A 22992-nucleotide genomic window follows, 5' to 3' on the forward strand; every position below is an offset into this window, starting at 1 on the left:
GAACATTTCACTCGGTTACAATTAAAAAACTATTATTTATTTATTTATTTTTTGGCCCTTTTAGTATAGTGACTGATTTTGTACAGTAAATATGCTCAGATATTACTAGTGGGAGATTTCTGAGTAAAGGGTGCATTACTTAATTAAAAAAAATTGAAGCAAACATACTATCGATGATGATTTATTAAACATCAATGTTGAACAACTAAAATTAAATCACATATTGCCTAAAACAAACTTTTCTTTTAAAAAAGTGACAATAAATAACTTGAACTTTTAGACAAGTCATCCATTCATCCATTAATTAATTCATTCATTCATTCATTGTCTTTTGGGCTTATTCCCTTTATTAATCATGAGTCGCCACAGCGGAGTGAACTGCCAATTTATCCTGCATATGTTTTACGCAGCGGATGCCGTTCCAGCTGCAACCCATCAATGGGAAACAACAAATTCTCATTTAATTACACACAAAGATTTAATTCAGGCTAACTTTAGCATGCAACCATGCATTGTATAATCAAAAATGATATAACATTTAATACCTTGCAAAATAGAATTTAAGGCCTTTTAATACTTTGTAAGGGCCTAAAATTTCTCTAAATTGATTTATCAACTTCTATTACATTTTAAGACCACACGGACAGCCTGATCTCGATTACTTTTCCCAGCCCTAGACTATACATTGATTAAATTACAAAGTCACTTTAATAACAAAACAATCATTGATAAAAAAAACATCATTTTGTTAATGTTTACTGTTGTAAAATCAGCAGGGGTGGAATGAGTACTGAAAAATCATACTTAAATAAAAGTACCATTACTTGCCTAAATATGTGGTGCAAGTAGAGTAAAAGTATCTGTTGTAAATATTACTCAAAGTATGAGTAAAAAGTAGCCCTTTTAAAAGTTCTTAAGAGTAGTGAGTATTACGCTTTAAAAAGCTGATGCCTTTACATGTAATTTGTGGATGTGTGTGTAAACGTAACATTCTGTAATGGATTTAGTTATTGCCCAGCAGGCAAACAATGTCATAATAAGACATTAATATTAGGTTATGTCGTGACGTCAAGTAACAAAAATTCAATGTCTAGCAAGCGTCTAAGGACAATGTTATTTTTTTGTGATTTCCAACAATGACGTCAAATGACGTTAATATTTGTTAAATTTTAAGTTGTGTTAAAAAGTGACCAAAATCCAATTGCAAACCAAGATCTTAAACTATCGTCATATTGGAGTCAAAAAACGACATTTATTTATCAGGAACCTCATGTATCAACACTGTGTACGCACAAAAACTTTGCGTACGCCAGATTTCACGCTCACGTTTGAATTTTCTAACAATAAAATGAACGCGAGAATGCGTGTTGGTCAGTGCTAACTTCATGTCTGGTGTACGTGTATTTTGTGTGTGTGTGTTTGTTTGTTTTATTTCCATTGGCGACTCCTAAAGGCAATTATGTTAAATTGCACACTACAAAGTATCACACCAACACGTGAAAAACATTGCTATTATTTATAATTGATAAAATGGGTTCATTGACACTATATATATATATATATATATATATATATATATATATATATATATATATATATATATATATATATATATATATATATATATATATATATTACCAGTTATGTGATTTAGAACATATAAAAGCATTTGCAAATGTATACAACCCTAGTCTATGGCAATGGCAGTGTTGGCTTTAATAGACGACATTGTCAATGGTCGAATCTGAAGTGAACGCATTTTTTAGGGATCACAGTGATTTTACAAGTTTGGGTAATAGGAAAGTCATTGTGTAATGCTGGTTCTGTAGACAATAAAAAAATATGTTGTTTAAGGTGACTATCAATATTAACCATAAAATGGTCAAAAAATGCAAAATTTAACTGTGTGTGTGTATTATTTAAATCAAGGGTTCCCAAACTTTTCAGTCCGCGACCCCCAAAATAACAATGCCAGTGACTCGCGACCCCCAATATCCTCTGAGCTGGTTATAAATACTGAAACATTCCATGCAATGGCGCACACACACCAATAGAACCGAGTCAAATTTTTTTTTGAGTATATGTCAGTGCTGTAAATGTGGTATTATAAAATCAATCTGCTGCATCTGATGCTATTGCTGTGTCTTTAATATAATATAATTACCCAGGGGGTTGCAATCCAATAGAACTAGTAACTATAAGCTACTATAGTAACTATAAAGTATAAAGTAACTATAAACAACAGTTTTTTTTTCTCTTTTCAGTAGGTTATGTATAAAATATGGTTTAATAAACAAAAGTGAATTTTTTATGAACTAATTTTGAGAGGAGCACGTGATATGATTGAGCTCTGCTGGACACTCATCCATAATCAGTAATAATTCAATCAGAGTGATCCTAGCTTAATATAAATGGATCACTATCTCCTTAATCTTCATTTTGGAAGAATCCCCCCTTCCACCCCATCTCCTCCTTTTTCTCCCCTTTCTAAAAGGGGAGCTATCAAGACCTACCTGATCTCGGATCCCCTGATATGCTTATTGACCGGGCGGGAGCCCTGGGCTCAAATATGTCCAAGCTCAGGGTTCTCTCCCGGGACAGCATGCCAAACCTGCTGCATGCCAAAATGCTGAGCATATCTAAGTGGGAACTTTTGAAATAGATTTTAGGAAATTACCAGGCGACCCCTCGGGGGGGTCCTGACCCCCACTTTGAGAACCACTGATTTACTACACTGAAAATCAGTTAGATGTACAGTGCAATCTGAAACTGCCTGCAAACACGCAATGTTTCTCGACTGCACACGAACGTTTTCTTGTGAACTCGAAAAAAAAAAACCCTTTTTGCAAGTCGAAATTTAATGGGCACCACAAAAGGGTGAGGAAAACTAGCAGTGTTGTTTTGTGTTGATTAGAATTAATACAGTTAACAAAAAAAAACAAAAAACTATTTGTTGACAAATGTATTTAAAACTTATTTATTAAATGTACGTTACGAATGAGCATAAAAGCAAAGCTGTGAAAAATGCTGCGCTTCAAACTGTGGGAAGATTTTGCAGAGGTGCGAAGAGCTCAGCTTCTCAAAACGAGAGTGCACAAACAGGAAACCGTTTTCATTTGCCCTGTGCCTCAACGTTTTCCAATGTTTTTTCGAGATTTGCAACAGAAAAAAAAAATCTCACAGGAAGTTAAGTGTTTAACTATGAGAAATATAAAACATACCGAAAAAGTTAGGCAGACACTACCCTGACGGTTGAGTTTTGCATGCATCTGATAGGGAGCTGCAGTCATTTTTACAGTTTAACCACAGAGGACACACAAAACACGTACCATGTTAGCGTCGACGGCTGTTTCTGCGTGACCTGTGTTAGTGACATGGATGTGCTGCTGCTGCCCACAGACTACATGTGTCTTCTGGAGAGCTCGAGCCTGCAGTGCACAAGTGTTAAATTGCACTGAATGGTGTTAACAGTCCAAACCTCATGAACGGAGAGAAAGGCAGGTGCCAGCAGCTTTGTTTCTCTGTTCACAGTTGATGCAGACAGAGGGCAGACTCAATACTTGAACACCTTCAGCCCTTCAGAGTGTTGCATCACCAACACTTGTCATTCCACTCCAAACCACAGACCACCGCACCACAGGCATGTGAGATGAACTACACACACACACCCACACCCCCAGACAGCTGTCAACTCTGCTCAGTTTTGACTTTCTGCTTTATGGGTTTTAGAAAAGCATGTGTTGATGAATCTATCAATGCAGTTTGTGTGATAGGGGTTCCATACATTTTTATTATTTAATTATAATTTAATTGTTGAAGTCAGAATTATTAGCCCCCTTGAATTGTTAGCGCCCCTGTTTATTTTTTCCCCAATTTCTGTTCTGTTCTGGTAAGATTGTTTCAGCACATTTCTAAGCATATAGTTTTAAAAACGTATTTCTAATACCGGATTTATTTTATCTTTTCCATGATGACAGTAAATAATATTTGACTAGATATTTTTCAAGACACTTCTATACAGCTTAAAGTGACATTAAAAGACTTAACTAGGTTAATAAGGTGAACTAGGCAGGTTTTGGTAATTAGTCAAGTTATTGTATAACGATGGTTTGTTCTGTAGATTATTGAAAAAAAAAAGAGCTTAAAGGGGCTAATCATTTTGTCCCAAAATTGTTTTTTAAAAAATTGATAACTGATTTTATTCTGGCCGAAATAAAACAAAAAAGATCTTCTCAAGAAGAAAAAATATTATCAGACATACTGTGAAAATTCCATTGCTCTGTTAAAAATCATTTGGGAAATATTTAAAAAAGAATATAAAAATCAAAAGGGGGCTAATTATTCTGACTTCAACTGTATATATATATATATATATATATATATATATATATATATATATATATATATATATATATATATATATATATATTAGGGGTGTAACGATACACTCAGCTCCCGATACGATGTGTATCACGATATAATGTTCAGGATTCAATATGTATCACGATATTTGGAATAAAAAATTAAAATTAAACTGAAATGCAAATTTTACCAAGTAAATTATTGTTTATGTATTTCTTTTGTTTTAACTTGTTAAACTGAACCTTCTTTAAGAAAATAAATTAAACAGGCCTGTCTCTGGAAAATAAAACAATTTCAAAACTTCTTAAAAATATTATTGAAATGACAGAGACAAAATTAAGGAACATTTTAAGTAAAGGTGCAAAAAAATAAGCTTTCTATTCAATTGAATGTAACAGTAAGAGCTTAAGGCTTTGCTTGGTCACTTGCCTTTTTTGTGTGTGCAAAAAAAAAAAAATCCACATTTCCAGGTCTTTAATTCATATTTAATTAAATTCATTTAGAGATATCTCTAATTACAATTGTGACTAGTCAAAACTCATTTAGAGATATCTGCAAATATTTTTCATTCTAATGGAGGAATATGACTAGTCAAAATATATTTGCAGATATCTCCAATCTGATTTCGTACTAGTACAATTGTAATTGCAGATATCTCTAATTGTCATTCTGACTAGTCGAATTATAATTATGACTAGTCAAAATGTAATTAGAGATATCTCTAAATATATTTATGGATAGTCAGAACAAAGGTTTAAATGCTAAAACGGCTTGCCATACGCGCGCGTCTATCAAAGTCCGCCCTCTGTAGTAAAAGCTCACGGTCAGCTCACGTCATGTGGGATTTTGCGGCGGGAACATTATATGAAGACAGAATGATATTTTAGGGTGAATTGTACCTTATAAATACAGTATGTGACTCTTTCAACACCATTAGGAGGTATCCCCATTAGGAGGTGTCGCTGTGCAAAGTATGTAAATCACTGTGAAGACTTTAAAACTTAAGATGTTTGACCCAGTATGCGTGACAAAAAGCGGACGAGTCTAAAGCAATGACTGTACAACCGAAATGTTGCCAGACGTCTGATTTTGAGAGGATGGGCCATCCTCTATTTCAGCTCCACTCATCTTGGTCTGCTAACATTACTGCTGCTGCAATCTGAACTCACGTGCGACAGCAGGTGGAACGTAACTCACGTGCAAACAGCTCAACTAAGAGAAAACGGGCGTCATATCGTAATCAAATCGTCATAACGCCACGATGCATATTGTGACATTTTTGCATCGCAATAAATCGTACAACGATAAATCGTTACACCCCTATATATATATATATATATATATATATATATATATATATATATATATATATATATATATATATATATATATATATATATATATATATATTTATATATACAGCCATTTCGCACTGCTACGAGTGTGATGTCGCATGCCATAATCATGTAAATAAAACAGAAAATCAAACACGGAGGGACAAAAAAATCCTTTTGGATGAGGAACTACTTTCTTCCGCAGCTGATGGTCAAAACATCAGAAACATTGCTCAAAGACACCTCATTTTAGAGCTAGTATTTCAATGATTCTCTAGCGTAATGTTTAAAGTGATGACAAAACTGGTCATTTTGCTCACATTTTAAGATTATAAGGCTGAACGGCATGAAATGCTAGAGACACTTCCCTGTATTTCTCTGTTGCAATCGGGAGATCACAATAATAAACCCCAAAAAAGTCAAAGCAAAGTAAACACTAGCAGATTACTATGGTATAAATACAGCAGGGGCGAAGCAGTGGCGTAGGTAGTGCTGTCGTCTCACAGCAAGAAGTTCGCTGGGTCGCTGGTTTGATCCACGGCTCAGTTGGCGTTTCTGTGTGGAGTTTGCATGTTCTTCCTGCGTTCGCGTGGGTTTCCTCCGGGTGCTCCGGTTTCCCCCACAGTCCAAAGACATGCGGTACAGGTGAATTAGGTAAGCTAAATTGTCCGTAGTGTGTGTGTGAATGTGTGTGTGGATGTTTCCCAGAGATGGGTTGCGGCTGGAAGGGCATCCGTTGCGTAAAAAGCTTGCTGGATAGGTTGGCGGTTCATTCTGCTCTGGCGACCCCGGATCAATAAAGGTACTAAGCCGATAAGAAAATGAATGAACGAATAAATACAGCACCACAAAATACAAAAGAGAGAGATCGATTTAGAATGTCACTTATCTGTTTTATAATGATTTGACCTGTAGTTTGGAATACAAAAAAAAAGGCTGAGTTTTTCTTCACTAGGGCAGGGGTTCTCAATCTTTTTCACTTCTTTTTCACGGGGCCCACTTCCTTCTCCGATTAATTTTTGAAGGCTCAGCTGTCTGAAATTTTCTCTAAAATGTTTGTATGATATGCTCATTTAAACCTTTATTTATTGACACATATATATTACACATTTGTTGTGTCTTTTATTATTTTCTATTATCAACATTTTATAAAAAAATAAAATTAAAATAAATAAATTTATATATATATATAAATTTGTATAAAAATGTGTGTGTGTGTGTGTGTGTGTGTGTGTGTGTATTTATGTATCTCAATACTTCACCACTAATAACCAGAGCCTGCAGATTTGTGCAGGCATTTCACACTTTTCTCATGAACAATTGGAAGAGTGCTGTTATTTTGTTCACTTGTGGTGTGGATGGTTTTGAAGTACAGATTGAATCAGCTAAATAAGTGCAGTTGTTATGGCATCCATTATGTTTTGCTTGGTTTAGTATTATATTATTCCTTGCATGACTAAACAAGAACATTTTGACACTAAAAAGTCATATAATACGCTTTGTTTAGTTTATTGTTCACTGTTTGAACTTTCTGGCAAATGTTTGACATTTAAAAGCATTTATTTCAGGGACAGTCCCCATTAAACCATGCAGTCGTTGCTTCTCTAAACTATGTCTAATTATTCAAAAGATTGTCACACAGAATATCTATCATGCAATATCTTTTGCTCTGGATGTAGATGAACGAACAGCATTGTAGGTGGCTGACAGATGGTGTTGTGGTGAATTTGTTTTGAATAGGGAAAATGTGACGACATATATTTTGAAAAGTGGAAAATTTGCTTATAATAAAGACTTAAAATTAGCAACCACAGCAGAAAAGCCAAAACACAATGGAAGGCGGGAGGAAGGAGATGGTTTGTTCTGTTTAAATTACTTTGATGTGGCTTAAAGTGTGATTTCCTCTGCATTTCATGCAGTGGACCTTTATAGATCCTATTCACCTTTGATTATAGTTTCCTAAACCTAAGAGAATGCTCTGATTACATGCCACATGGCAATAATGCACCATCATAATGTCTGCCTGTAAATCTGCAACATCTGTAAGCCTTTTTTTCTTACAGCATTTTTTTTTCTTGCACGTATAATCTACATGCAGTAATATGCATCATAATTTTGAATTTGCAAGGAAGAATTGTTCTTTAAAAAAAAATGCTCTGCAATAATGGAAACATGTAAGTTTTAAGTTTAATCCAGATACACGCTTCAGCCTACTATTTTTTGAAACTGCAAAGCATACTTAATTTTACGCTACGGAGCAACGGAGTGCCAACAACATTTGTTACTTTTCGCTCTAATCATAATTACCCACATAGCAAAATTTCTCTGGCCCAGCTCCAGGGCTGGAGTGCGACTCCTTTTCAGCCTTGGAGTTTCAAGCCTTAGACCGGGCCACATCAGTGCAATGTCTGAATATATATACTGTGCTAAATTCTTTTTAGATATCCAGTCCTTTGTAACGGTGGTCACACAAATTTTTTTTATAAAATACCTACACCTACATAAGCAACCCAAACAGTATTATATGTCGTAACACTAAAAAAAAATAAAAATAAAAAAAAAATAAATAAATAAATTATTTAAGTCAGCTTCGAACTCAGGTCAGCAGTGTCATAACACATCATGCTTACCACTGGACCACAATAGTACTGTTAAGCCAGAGTGTTTGGAATAAAAAAAAAGTATTGCACGACTCTGTTATCTGCAAGACTCAACCACAGTTTACTATCAGATTTATGGTCAAGTTATGTCAGATTTATTAATGTAGTGAATCGTTTGATTTTCATTGAGCAGGTGTAATATTCATTAATATTAATTATTCAAATTTTTATATTCACTAAGGTGCTGCTGTTTGGGGTCGAATGATAGTTAAGTCATTATTAACCTGCAGGCTGCATTTTGCTCACGGGGCTGCGAGAAAATAAATAAAAAGAGCTGAGCTGCGGCAAAATAATGAATAAAAAGAGTGAGGCTATGGTCAAATAAGCAAATAAATGAAAAAAGTGCGACTCGTGAGAATGCAAGCAGCTAGGGACACCAACCCTCACGGCCAAAAAAACGAACCGGCCTACCGGGATTTCTCCTGGTCCTCCTGATTAGCTAATCAGGGCCTGCCCAGCTCTGGCCCATAAAATCAGCTTTTGCTTGGCCCACATGCCGCAGTGAATTACAGTACATGACTGGATCAAGTCTTGCTTCCAGACAAGGGCCGAACATGGACCATATCTGGGCCAAGTCTCAGCCAAGTTAATAACCCATAACTGGACCTGAACTGAGCCAGATACGTCCCATGTTTAGCCACACAGCACCATGCATTTTAGAATTCTAAACATAGATGTTAGCACCAATAGCCTAGTGGTAAAGTGCGCCGACATATACAGTGCATTCAGAAAGTATTCATAGCGCTTCACTTTTTCCAAATTTTTTTTTGTTACAGCCTTATTCCAAAATGTATTAAATTTATTAATTTCCTCAAAATTCTAAACACAAAACCCCAAAATAACAATGTGAATTTTTTTTAATTGTTGCAAATTTATATACCGCTATGAAGCGCTATGAATACTTTCCAGATGTATTGTAGCACTTTAATATTTTTTCTGAAAAACTTTTGCAAACAATTTAACTCTGTTGAATTGAAACAAACTAATTAAATTTAGTAATGTTCAACTTAATTTATTTGTTTAAAATCAGCTCAAATTAATTGGGCAACCACAAAAAAATGTAGTAAATCTAAGGTATCATGTTTAAATAATTTTTTTCAGTGTAGCTTAATTTATGATGGTGTGGATTTTCTGATGGTTGTCCGTTCCAAGATGGAGTAACACATATCCTTTTTGATATCTTTTATGATTATTATTAATATGTAAGCTGCCAGTTTGGATGTAGATTATATTGGTTTTTAACGGCTGAAAATACACTCTGCCTTGAGCAATAGCAGATTGTACTGTGTGTCTGTTCTATTCCTTTGTGGACCATTTCACAGGTCTGGGATCAGCTCTAAACATCCTAGTGGCTGTCTGACATTTATATGCTTAAGATATTGAGATATTGTTCAGAATTGTTCGCACGCACCCATGTGGAAATTTTCTTAGTCTATCTGTGTTTTAACCAATCAGGTAAAAACACCTATAGGCTTGACACACTTAATGACGTTATGTGAGAGTATAATTGTTGATGTTGTTTTGAGAATGTTGAAGCTGGCTTCTGGTGATGAAACTGCAACTATCTTCAGTAAACTTTATTTATTTGAATCTCTGACTCTGGCTCTTCTTCATCTGGCTGGTAATTTTTGGGTTAAAACTGTTAAAAGTCCTACATTTACAAAAAAACTAGTTATAATTGAATTGTTTGAAGAGTTGCCTGAAATTATTTCACTTTAACCAGTTAAACTGGAACACGCTGAATTTCCTTAACAGTGCAACCTACATTTAATGTTTCTGTTAGCAAATATAAAATTTTTTACAAGATTTGATTGATTATTCCCCACTTATTACGCAATCCAAAAGTACTTTTACTTGAATCCAAAAAACATAATTGAAAAAAGTGTAAAATTTTCTTAAAGATGTTGACGAACAAACCCCTTGTAACACAAGCGCAGTACAGTTCTTACCACACCATTGGCACATTAGACTACAGCAGCACAAGTGCAGGTAAGACGGTGTTTACTTGTTTTTACTCCAGTTTACTGCAACTTATACTGCTGTTGAACTTTATTATACTATATTTCAACTGTGTTTACACTTTATTGTAGTTCAATATTGCGATTATACTTAAATTTACTGCAGTTATACTTCTATATACTGCAGTTTTACTTTCAGTTATTTCAGTTATTTTTTGTAAGGGTAGTGAGATATAGCTGTTTCGTCAATTTTTGCACTGTCAAAAGAGGTTTTGAAAGACAGTTATTCTTTCATCATATGTGTCTGTGTGTGTGTGTGTGTGTGTGTGTGTGTGTGTGTAACTCATGAAAAGGCACAGCAAAAGTGTTCATTTTTCAGAATTTATTTAGTTATCTGTTCAAATTTTAAATGACAGTTTAGGAATTGGAAAACTCACTGAGGCTGAAATAACACAGCACTTTAAGTAGGTTCAGTAATAACAATTACCCAAATAATCACATAACAGATTTTAAATGGTTTAAAAATAGTGTACTAAAAATCCATTAAAGTCAGTATTAAACACATATTCCACGACGCTTTGTTAATTTCACATACTAAAACAATCTCTACAAAATGAGGCTTTCGTTTTCCCCTTTATACAAATCCTTTGGTATATACAAATCCAGATGTATGGCTGTGAAAGGGTTTGAAAGTGACCATACATTGAAATTGTCCACATGTTTCAGTTTGCTTATGATGAGGAGCATTCTAGTAGGACTTCTGGATGGTTACGGGGTAGAGGAGAGGAATGGCGATGCCCTGGCCTGGTTTCTCAAAAGCACTTATCAAATTCTTGACTTTGCGGAACAAGCGTTTAGTCTGTCCTGGAGCTGTCTGTCAAAATAATAATGATAATAATAAATGAATACACAAACATCAACAACAACATCAGTATAATCCATCTACATATCTGATTTATACCAATAGTCTAAAAAAGGGGTTTCCAAGCTTTTCAGCCCACAACCCCCCAAATAGCAATGCCAGTGACTTGCGACCTCCACATTCCTCGGAGGCTATAATTTATACTGATTTGTTTTATTTAATATTAACCTCACCTATTGAGACTGTTTTTAGCACAAGTCTATTCTTGGCTTGATTTTGGAGACCATCCTCAATGTTCAGCTGTGGCCTGTATTTAGTTTTAATGTATTTGATTGTCATGAAGGTATAAGAAAGTTTAACCTGGTGCTATAAAATTAATCTGCTGCAGCTGACGCTATTGCTGTGCTGTTAATCTAATGTAAACACACCAGGGGGTCACAATCCTATGAGAAAAATGTAAAGGCTGATGGCTTTTTATTTGCTTGTTGCTTTTTAACTGTTAACTACACCACCTGACAAAAGACTCGTCACCTATCCAAGTTGTAGGAAGAACAAATAATAACTTGACTGATAGTTGATTATTTGGTATCAGAAAAGTGCCTTATTTGAAAGGTAAAGGCCTCTAGATTACGCTTATTTTACCTAAATAAAACATGATCATGCCTTACTTTAAATTATTTAAACAGAAATAATGTACAGTACAGAATATAAAGTCATGATGCAGTAGAAATAATGTCTATGACTCCCATGAGCTTGGAGGATTGCACCCATACATCTCTGCAAAGACTCAAATAACTTATTAATAAAGTCATTTAAAATGGCAAAGAAAGCGTTCTTGCAGGACCCCCAGAGTTCATCAAGACTCTTTGGATTCATCGTCAATGACCCCCTACTTTATCTTACCCCAGACATGCTCAATAATGTTCATCTCTGGTGACTGGGCTGGCCAATCCTGGAGCACCTTGACCTTCTTTGCTTTCAGGAACTTTGATGTGGAGGCTAAAGTATGAGAAGGAGCGCTATCCTGATAAACAATTTGCCCTTGTAATTGGTTTGTAATGTAACGGGCAGCACAAATGTCTTGATACCTCAGGCTGTTGATGTTTCCATCCACTCTGCAGATCTCTGGCACATCCACATACTGAATGTGGATAAACTATAATTTTTTCCTTCACCAAACAGATTTCTGTGAGAATCTTGGGTCCATGCGAGTTCCAATGGGTCTTCTGCAGTATTTGTGATGTTTGGGATGCAGTTCAACAGATTATTCAAGCAGAAAAATTCACCTTTTGCCACTTTTCCAAATCATCAACTAGAAGTCAAGTTATTAATTGTTGCTCTTACAACTGGGATCAACGACAAGATTTTTGTCAGGTAGTGTACTATTTTTAGCTTCTGCACTGCAAAAAATGCTGATCTTATTTAGAAATTTTATCTTGTTTCGAGTCCAAATATCTAAAAATTCTTAAAATTAGATTTATTTTCTTGGTAGACAAAATTGCATGAGATAATTGGCCTTTTCAGGGTAAAAACAATACAATTTTGTGTATTTTTGCTTAAAAGAAGTAAAATTATTTGCGAATGGGGTAAGAAAAATATTCTCATATCAAGATTATTTTGCTACACCTCTATTCTAAATAGGATTTTTTTTCTCACCCCACTGGCAGATTATTTAACTTGTTTTAAGCAAAATACATGTAATTTTGTTTACCAAGAAAATGAATCTAATTTTAGGAATTTTTAGATATTTGGACTCGAAACAAGACCAAATTTCTAAGCAAGATCAGCATTTTTTGCAGTGTGTGGGTTATGGATAAAATATGATAATTCTAATAGTTTAATAAAACTTATTTTAGAAATCACCAAGCGGCCCCCTGTCATTGTCCCACGACCCCCACTTTGGGAACGACTGGTCTAAAATATGCACTTAAAATATTTCTTCTGCTTATTCAAACTACTTATTTAAAAAGAGCTGAAACGACACAATTCTTGAGGTTTTCTTTGGGACAACTTAATTGTTTCATGTTCAGACAGCTTAAAATTGTAAAAGCCATCAAGATAACTCAATCAATTTTTATTGTGATGACACAAAGGGATTATGTGGAACCCAGCATTTTTTCATTTAATCATTCATTCATTTTCTTGTCGGCTTAGTCCCTTTATTAATCCGGGGTCGCCACAGCGGAATGAACCGTCAACTTATCCAGCAAGTTTTTACGCACCGGATGGCCTTCCAGCCGCAACCCATCTCTGGGAAATGTCCACACACACTTGCACACACACACTCATACACTACAGACAATTTAGCCTACCCAATTCACCTGAACACATGTCTTTGGACTGTGGGGGAAACCGGAGCACCCGGAGGAAACCCACGCGAAGGCAGGGAGAACATGCAAACTCCACACAGAAACGCCAGCTGAGCCGAGGTTCGAACCAGCGACCCAGTGACCTTCTTGCTGTGAGGCGACAGCACTACCTACTGCGCCACTGCCTCGCCCACCCAGCATTTTTTAGTGTGTAAAAATTAAATGAAAAAATATCAAAATTATGTAAAAATGTACCCATTTCTGTTAGTTAAGTTTGTGTTAAATAATTAGTTACTGTGATTAAATTTCTCCCAAAAAGTAACTCACTGGATAAACTCAATTTAAGCGAGGGCAGGATTTCCATCCTATAAATTAGTTCAGCTCCAACTAAAAATAAAAAAAAACATTATTTACACAATTAAATTCAATTTGGTTCAACATGATTTTGTCAAATAAAAGTTTAAATGCATTTTTATTTATATTTAACTTAAACTCAAAAGTCTTATATTATCATGTATGATAATATTATGTATGTCTATTAATAATAATAATAGACTATTATAAGTCGCACATCTCTAAATCTCTTAGTTTTATTTAAAGTTGTCCTTTAAAAAAACAAAATTCACAGGAGGATGAATAATTTTGACCAACTGATAATCATTTTGAATAATCGTGATTATGATTTTTCCCATAATCGAGCAGCCCTATAATTTAGTGTAGCCCCTAAACAATGTTACTAAAATATAAATGGCCCTTGATAGAAAAAAAGTTCCCCATCCCTGTCCTAAATGAACTAAAAAATCCTTTTTAAGCATATTTCAGGAATTATATATACGGTTGATAGAGACTGATCTCAGAACTCATTTTAGGACAGTTATTGCTCACTGAGCAAAGCAGCAAACGGCATTTTTACTAATTAAGCTGCCAACAGCCAAAGCATGGGTGCTTCTGCAAGGTGGTCAAAGTCTCAAAACTCAAAGCATTTCATAAAACTCTTCTAAATCTTCAAACTAAAGTGAAGATTGAACTCTAACACGTCTTTCTACTTTCTAGTACTTTCAGCACGTCTTTAACTTTAAACACCCAAGATTACTTTTATTGTCAACAATTCCCTCTTTTAAAGCAATCCAGAGCAAAGCATGCAGGAAACTACAAATCCCCTAACCAGGTAGTTGGACCAATACAATTCCTTCATGTTGTCCCAATACAAAATGCAAGTTAACTTAATGGTTTACAAATTTAAGTGGACTGAACATACAACAAATAAATTAGCTAAAGAAATGACAAGTGTTGTTTCAGCTTATTTTAAACAGGAAGTATAAACAAGCGACAGCGATATTGTTTTGAGTGCAGTTCAGTTATTAATTTTCTACTTGCTTAAATACTATGCGTCAAGACCAGTGGTTACTAAAGTTGAAGTCGCTTGGTGATTTCCGAAAATCAAATGCATTTTAATAATCTAATATAATTAGCATATTTTATCCGCAACCTACAGAAGTTAAAAATAGTTACTCAAAATACAACATGCAAATAAAAAGCCTCACTGTAAAAACGGTTGTCTTAATTTTTTAAGCTGAATCAAATTAACCTTATGAGTCCATTGAATTTATATTATGCCAAACTGACATAAAACAGCTTGCAAAACTTATACAATTAAGTTAGAACATGATTAGCTTAAGTTACAATGACCTAAAAACATATGTTGCCATGACTGATTGATCACATAATTTGTCAGTGCATCAGCTTTTTGTTTATTTTATTTTGTTTTATTTTATTTTGTTTGTATTTATTTTATTTCATTATTTTTATTGGATTTTGACTCATGGGGTGTTTATGTTAGATTAACAACACAGTCAGTTACAGCAGATTGATTTCTACCAAATGGTCGACCATATTTTGACTGTTTTAATGACTGCTAAAGTCATTTAAAGAATGATTGTTTTAAAATAATGGTTTACACACACAGTAATGTTGGTTTACAAAACAATCTAATGAACATATCCCTGTTGCACAACTGTAATTGATTTTGGTTTTATAGTAAAACAAACAAACAAGAAAACCTGTTAAATGAGAATCAGAAATATTTTTTGGCATACTTCAAAAAATAAAGATTCAATTTTTTTTATTTTCATTATGTTTTTAAATGCATTGAATCGTACACTTCATATTTTTAGATTTTTCATAGTACTGTACATGTATTAATTCTGATACTTTTACCATAAACCGACATACATTTGAAGTCAGAATTATTAGCCCCCCGTTTGAACTCTGTTTAACAGAGCATAGAAATTTTCACAGTATGTCTGATAATATTTTTTCTCCAGGAGAAAGTGTTATATGTTTTATTTCGGCTAGAACAAAAGCAGTTTTTAATTTTTTAAAACCATTTTAAGGTCAAAATTATTAGCCCTTTAGCAATTTTTTCCCCCGACCGTCTACAGAACAAACCATCATTTTACACCAACTTGCCTAATTTTCCTAACCTGCCTAGTTCACCTTATTAACCTAGTTAAGCCTTTAAATGTCACTTTAAGCTGAATAAAAGTGTCTTGAAAAATATCTAGTCAAATATTATTTACTGTCATCATGGCAAAGATAAAATAAACCAGTTATTAGAGATGATTTATTAAAACTATTATGTTTAGAAAAGTGCTGAAAAAAATCTCTCCATTAAACATAAATTGGGGAAAATTAAATGGGGTGGGGGGAGGAATAAATCTGACTTCAATTCTATCAACCATTTGGTAGAGGCTGATATTTTAGAAATGATTAGAGGTGTTGAAATAAAAACTAGCGGCATTAACCAGCAACATCAGGAGTTAAGAAATTAAATGTTTTTCTTGGTGAGGCAGTTTAAGGCAAATAAATACGGGGCTTGTCTAAACATGGACCAATGATCTCCAAGTGGCTCTTTTGATCTCCAAAATTAAACCAAGAAAAGACTTATGTTTATAAGACTGTTGTGCTTTTTTGTGTTGTCAATACTGTCGTGTTTATATTGGCCTACAAGTGTGTGTGAGCTAATGCATGGATTGTTTGCATGTTTATAACCACCTCCGAAAAATAGTGGGAGCCTCACGTCACTGGGATTGTTATTTTGTTGGTCGCAGGCTGAAAAGTTTGGGAAATCCTGGTCAAGTCAACCATTTGATATGAATTTATTCAGATAATTGAATATATATTTTGCATAATTGTTGATGTTGGTGACCCCTGATCTAGGATCTAGAGCTATAATGTCATGTAGTCTTATAATGGCACATTGAGACATAAGTCCTGACAGATTTTTTCCTCTGTTAAATCTTTTAAATATCATCCATCCCAAACTTTCTTTCCATAGCTGATTCATCCTCCATTTGAGTCATACTCGTCAAACACATTTTATTTTATACTCAGAAATGATTGATTGATTAACAGATTATTGAGATACACTTTCTTGTTTCAGTTTGAAACAAGTTTGAGTGATTGTTTATCATCACCCAATTTGTGTGTGTGCATATCCATAAATTATGCTTGCTGTTTGCTCAAACTACTTTTTTTAGATGAGCTGAATCAACAAAATTCTGAATTTTTTTAAACTTATTTTTTTATGTTCAATTCACTTAAATTGTTAAAAATGAATAAGTTAGCTTAATGCCTTCATGCTGTCCCAACACAAACTGATTGTGTGCAACCCAGCGTTTTTTACAGCTATATATTAGTTTTACAATGTTGGATGCAGGCAAAAAAACCCAAACAAAAACATGTTTTTTGAACACAAAGGAAGATATTTTGATAAATGCTGGTTGCAGCATAGTCTTCCACAGTCGAATAAAAAAAATTACTATGGAAGTGACTGGTCCAACTCGGAAGAAAGAAACTCATAAACGTTTAAAAGCACAGGAGAGTAGATAATGAGGTAATTTCAATTTTGGGTGAACTAACCTTTATATCCTCCTATAGGGCTTGAGTGTCCACATACGTGGACAGCACATTTGAGCTCTTAAGTGGCTACACTGTAAAAAATAAAAAGTTGCGTTAACTTAAAATTTTAAAGCAACCGGCTGCTGAGTTTATTAAGATTTAGTGGTTGAAGTTTTGCCGAATTATTTTTTTTAAGTTGACGGAAAAGGCTGTTTTAAATCAAGTATACTTTATGGAATAATTTGGCACAACTTCAACCACTGAAGCTTAATAAACTTAAGATTTCTTTGCAGCCGGTTGCTTTACATGTTTAAGTTACCTTAACTTTTTATTTTTCACAGTGGTAAATGCTCAGATGAAGAAATCAAAATTCAAAGTCTCCTCAACTGATTTTTTTACTTTCATTGAACAAACATCCAGTTAAATTGTTTCTATAAGTAAATTCAACTCTGAGCTCAAAAATATGTCCACATAACTTACAAATTTAAACTGAGTTAACAATTTGTAAGTTAGATTTTTTACAGTGTATTTAAAATACTTTGAATGTTTTATATTTTGTTACAGACATTCAGTGTCATCCTGCAACTGTTTTGCAGCATATGAAATGTCCCAAACCCTATTTTTAACTGTCCAAAATGGGTTTTTATTTTTGTTTTTACTCTCTGATAGTCAAAGCAAGTAAAAAATAATCTATGTTATATATGCATTAAAAAACATTCAGGAAAAAAGTGTTTTATGTAAATTCGGACCACAAGTCCACATAAATGGACATAATTTTTCTCTAAAAGTACATCATATCAAAAGATGATACTTAGATTTTTATTCTAATAAGGTTCCAATAAGCCCAAATAGCAAAGAGAAGTAAAAAATTAGCCTTTTAAAGCACTTAAAATAGCTAATTGCTTTTTACAGGGCATTGTGTAAGTTTAAGATTATTAGGATAATAAAAACTTGAGTAACCACAAAATAATAAAATAAACGCACAAATGTAGACTTGTAAATGTGTACAAAAATTGTATTAGAGATAAAGCAGTGATTAAAACCCCACAAATGTTGCGATATTACTTTATTCAGCTATGGTTTTAATCTACTTATTTAAAATAAGCTGAACCAACACAATTCTTCCGTTTTCTAGAGGACAAATTGTTTTGTGTTCAATCTATTTAAATTTGTAAAAACAATTAAGTTTACTTAATTCATTTGTGTTGGGACAACATGTGTCTTAAAGTGTGTCCATAAATTAAGTTTGCTTTAACTGTTTTAAATAAGCTGAAACAATTCTCAAGTTTTTTTTACTTAACCTAATTTTTTATGTTCAGTCCACCTAAATTTGTAAAAACTAATAAGTTAATTAATGTCTTCATGACCAACACAAATTGATTGTGTGAAACCCACAGAGTCTTTTTACGGTATATATAAGTTTTACAGTGAAAAATACATGTTTTGAACTCCAAATCATTGAGAATTCCAGGCCTGTAAATTTGTGCAATTATATAACTAGATAAAACTATAATTAAGAAAACACCCACAAATACTGCAATATGATTTCATTCACATGTGGTTTCTCGAGAATTATTCATTAATAGCCCTTGCTGAGGAAAAATGACAAAACCAGAGAATTGTAGGACAGAAAAACTAGAGTGAATTATTAATGATATATGATGTGAAAGTTTACTTTTCAGTTGTCTTTAAATGTACCCTGTTTTGTTACACAGCTTTATTGCATTAGAGATTCCTCACCTCAGCTGCCCAGGAGCCCGCTGAATCTTTTTGGAGCCGGTATGTGTAGACAAAACCTTTACACCTGGCAGTGGGAAATGACAAATAAAAATTAGCAGAAGAAGATCATTTAAATAACAATTACCAATTGTGCTTTGAAAACTGAGTTAATCCATTGCCTATAAAGTGAGAAGTTAATTTTACAGACACATAAATGAAAGGGACAGACACATAAATGAAAATGTACTCATTATTTACTCATGCTCAAGTGGATCCAAATCTTTCTTTTTTCTTTTGAACACTAAAGATATTTGGAAGAAAGCTGAAAACCTGTAAACATTTACTTTCATAGTAAGAGAAGTGAATGCTATCGAAGTCAATGGTTACCGGTTTTCAGCATTCTTCAAAATATCTTTTCTTTTGTTCAACTGAAGGAAGAATCTCAAAAAGGTTTTACAAGTAAAGGGTGAGTAAATGATGACAAATTTTGTCATCATTTTGTCATCATAAAAATAATTTTTATGTAAAAGTTTTGCTCACTTTTTTATAAATAGTAAAGTCAATAAATTGCTTTTTGCCGAATGAGTGTTGATTTAAAGCGATAGTTGGCCCCCTAAATGAAAATTCTGTCATCATTTACTCACTCTTTATTTATTTCAAACCTTTTTAAGTTTATTTATTCTGTTAAACACAGTTTCCTACAATGGAGGTCAATGGTTACCAGTTTTCAGCATTCTTCAAAATATCTTCATTTCTGTTCATCAGTAGAATGAAACTCCAAAAGATTTTAAACAAGTAAAGGGTGAGTAAATGACGATAGAATTTTTATATTTGGGTGAACTATACCTTAAAAAAATTTGTAAACCCAGTGTAACTTGGAACAGTTAGGCTGACAAAATTTGTATAATTATGCGCAAATAATTTTAATGTAAACGTTTTTAATAAATAGTAAGGTCAATCAATTGCTTTTTGCAGGCTGAGTGTTCATTTAAAGGGATAGTTCACTCAAAAATGAAAACTCTGTCATCATTTACTCTTTTATATTCAAACATTTCCAAGTTTTTTTTTGTTCTGTAAAAAATACAAAAGTTAGTTTCCTACAATGGAAGTCAATGGTTACTGGTTTTCAGCATTCTTCTAAATATCTTACTTTGTGTTCAACAGAAGAAGCTCAAAAAGTTTTAAACAAGTAAAGGGTGAGTAAATGATGACAGTTTACTCAACAATGAAATCTCTGTCATCCTTTACTCTCATAATCAAACATTTTCAAGTTTTTTATTATGTTAAACACAAAAGTTAGTTTCCTTCAACAGAAGTCAATGGTTACCGATTTTCAGCATTCTTCAAAATATGTTCTTTTTTGGTCAACAGAATAAAGCAACTCAAAAAGGTTTTTAAAGTAAAGGGTGAGTAAATCAAAACAGAATTTAAATTTCTTGTTGAACTGTCCCTTTAATTAAGTGAGACAACCATTGTAACTTGAAACAGTTAAGTAGTCAAAATGTTTATAATTGTGCACAAATAATTTTAATGTAACAGTTTTACTCACTTTTTAAAAATAAAGTAAGGTCTAGCGTATGCCTTTTGCAGACTGAGTGTTCATTTAAAGGGATAGTTCACTCAAAAATGAAAACTGTCATCCTTTACTCTCATATTTAAACATTTCCTAGTTTCTTTATTCTGTTAAATACAGTTAGTACAAGTTAGTTTTCTACAATGAAAGTCAATGGTTACTGGTTTTCAGCAGGCTTTTAAATATCTTCTTTTGTGTTTAACAGCAGAAAAAAATCTCAAGGAGGTTTGAAACAAGTAAAGGCTGAGTAAATGAGCTTTCCCTTTAAAAAAGTGAAAATCCATTGTATAACACTGTATAACAGAGAAGCTGACAAAATCTGTATAATTATGTGCAAATTATTTTATGGTTTTACTCATGGTTTTATAAAAAAGTAAAGTCAATCAATTGCTTTTTACTGGCTGAGTGTTCATTTAAAGGGATAGTTCACTCAAAAATGAAAACTCTGTCTTTATTTACTTTCATATTCAAACATTTCCAAGTTTCTTTATTCGATTAAACACAAAAGTTAGTTTCCTTCAATGGAAGTCAATGGTTACTGGTTTTCAGCATTCTTCAAAATATCTTCTTTTGTGTTCAACTGAATAAAGAAACTCAAAATGGTTTTAAACAAGTAAAGGGTTAGTAAATGATGACAGAATTTTGTTGAATCGTCTCTTTAAATAAGTGAAAAAAAACCATTCTAACTTGAAACAGTTCAGTAGTCAAAATGTTTATAATTATGCACAAATAATTTTAATGTAGCAGTTTTACTCACTTTTTAAAAAATAAAGTAAGGTCAAGCATATGACTTTTGCAAGCTGAGTGTTCATATAAAGGGATAGTTCACGCAAAATTTTTAATTCTGTCATGATTTACTCGCCATTACTTATTTCAAACATTACAAAAGTTAGTTTCTTACAATTGAAGTCAATGGTTACCGGTTTTCAGCATTCTTCAAAATATCTTACTTTGTGTTTAACAGCAGAAAAAAATCTCAAGTAGGTTTGAAACAAGTAAAGGCTGAGTAAATGAGCTATCCCTTTAAAAAAGTGAGAAAACCTTGGAATAGTTGTCAAAATTTGTAAAAATATGTGCCAATAATTTTACGGCAACAGTTTTACACACTTTTAAAGTAAAATCAACTAATTACATGTTTACAGTGCAGTTTGAGTGTTTATTTAAAGGGATAGTTCACCCAAAAAAGAAAAATTCTGTCATCATTTACTCGCCCTTTACTCATTTCAAACTTTTCAAAGTTTCTTTATTCTGTTAAACACAAAAGTTAGTTAATGGAAGTCAATGGTTACCTGTTCTCACCTTTCTCCAAAACATCTTCTTTCATATTAAACTGAAGAATCTCATAAATGTTTGGAACCACTTAAGGGAGAGTAAATAATGAGTGCATTTGTAATGTTTGGCTGAACCATCCCTTTAACTGATCCAGCTGAAATAAGCTTGCATGTCAAAATGCTGAGATTTGTTGAGAACTTACAGAACACAGAGGCAGTATGCGCCCGCAACGCTCTCGCTGTCCCGTATTAAATAGCTCCCATCTTTGCCCGCTTCATTCAGGCGCATCTCACACATTTCTCGGCTGATGGCACCGTGATAAACAGAAAGCGATTCCATTGTGCTGCAAGCATTGTATTTCAGACAATCACTACATGCGAGCGATATGTGTCCCTGAGCAGGAAATGACGAAACAAGGCAGGAAATAAGCAGAAAAAAAAAGAAAATTTATGCAATGCATGCTATTCATGCCAGTGAAATGATAATGTCAAACTCATCTTTCAAGTCATTTGTCAGATTAATGGTGCACCATGTCATCACTAGTGTGCAGTTGTTAATATGTTAAATTTAATTGAGTTATTACAGAATGACACAAAATAAATCATGCAGAGTTTCACATGTTATTATTTTCTTCTACTCACATCGCAGTTCACAGTTCAGCCTTCTGTAAAGATATAGATGCGGTTTTATAGAGCCCTCAGAGTGATAAGGAGCAGGTCATTGCTATAAAAAATGTCTGACATTTTCTTTATGCAGATTTTCCTGCAGAATGCTTGAGATTGTTGTATTGTATCTTATGAAAGTGGAAAAATTGTGTTGTATCCAGGAAAGGGTTCTGTCACATCAAAACACAATCCATGTGACCACATCCTGCCTCTATTGCTCTGTGTGTGTGTACTTTTTGGGTGTTTGTATTTCTGGGTGAAGGTTTGATTCAGATATATAACAGAGAAACAGATCTGCATATGGATTTTAAAAAGACTGTTATACTTTATATTGATGATGTGTGGATGGAAATTAAGATTTAGAAAAAATCTTCTTAA

At 33.5% G+C, this 22992-nt stretch overlaps 1 protein-coding gene across 1 annotated transcript; it reads right to left on the reverse strand.

Moving 5' to 3' along the window:
* Positions 1-10681: 10681 nt before the first annotated feature.
* Positions 10682-22337, reverse strand: sh2d1ab (SH2 domain containing 1A duplicate b). The gene is made up of 3 exons (XM_087281232.1): positions 22152-22337; positions 19126-19189; positions 10682-11188 (listed from the first exon to the last, which is right to left on the reverse strand). The coding sequence occupies exons 1-3, from the start codon at positions 22286-22288 to the stop codon at positions 11063-11065; spliced, it is 327 nt and encodes a 108-aa protein (XP_087137358.1). The 5' UTR covers positions 22289-22337; the 3' UTR covers positions 10682-11062.
* Positions 22338-22992: the final 655 nt, after the last annotated feature.

This window comes from Danio rerio, chromosome 14 (assembly GCF_052040795.2).
Source record: "Danio rerio strain M-AB ecotype USA chromosome 14, GRCz13ab, whole genome shotgun sequence".
Lineage (NCBI taxonomy): Eukaryota > Metazoa > Chordata > Actinopteri > Cypriniformes > Danionidae > Danio > Danio rerio.

Coding starts and splice junctions, on each gene's coding strand:
- sh2d1ab (XM_087281232.1), bottom strand. CDS start 22,288: ATGGAATCGCTTTCTGTTTATCACGGTGCCATCAGCCGAGAAATGTGT. Junction 19,190..22,151: donor GCATACTGCCTCTGTGTTCT/GTAAGTTCTCAA, acceptor TCCCACTGCCAG/GTGTAAAGGTTTTGTCTACA. Junction 11,189..19,125: donor CGGGCTCCTGGGCAGCTGAG/GTGAGGAATCTC, acceptor TTATTTTGACAG/ACAGCTCCAGGACAGACTAA.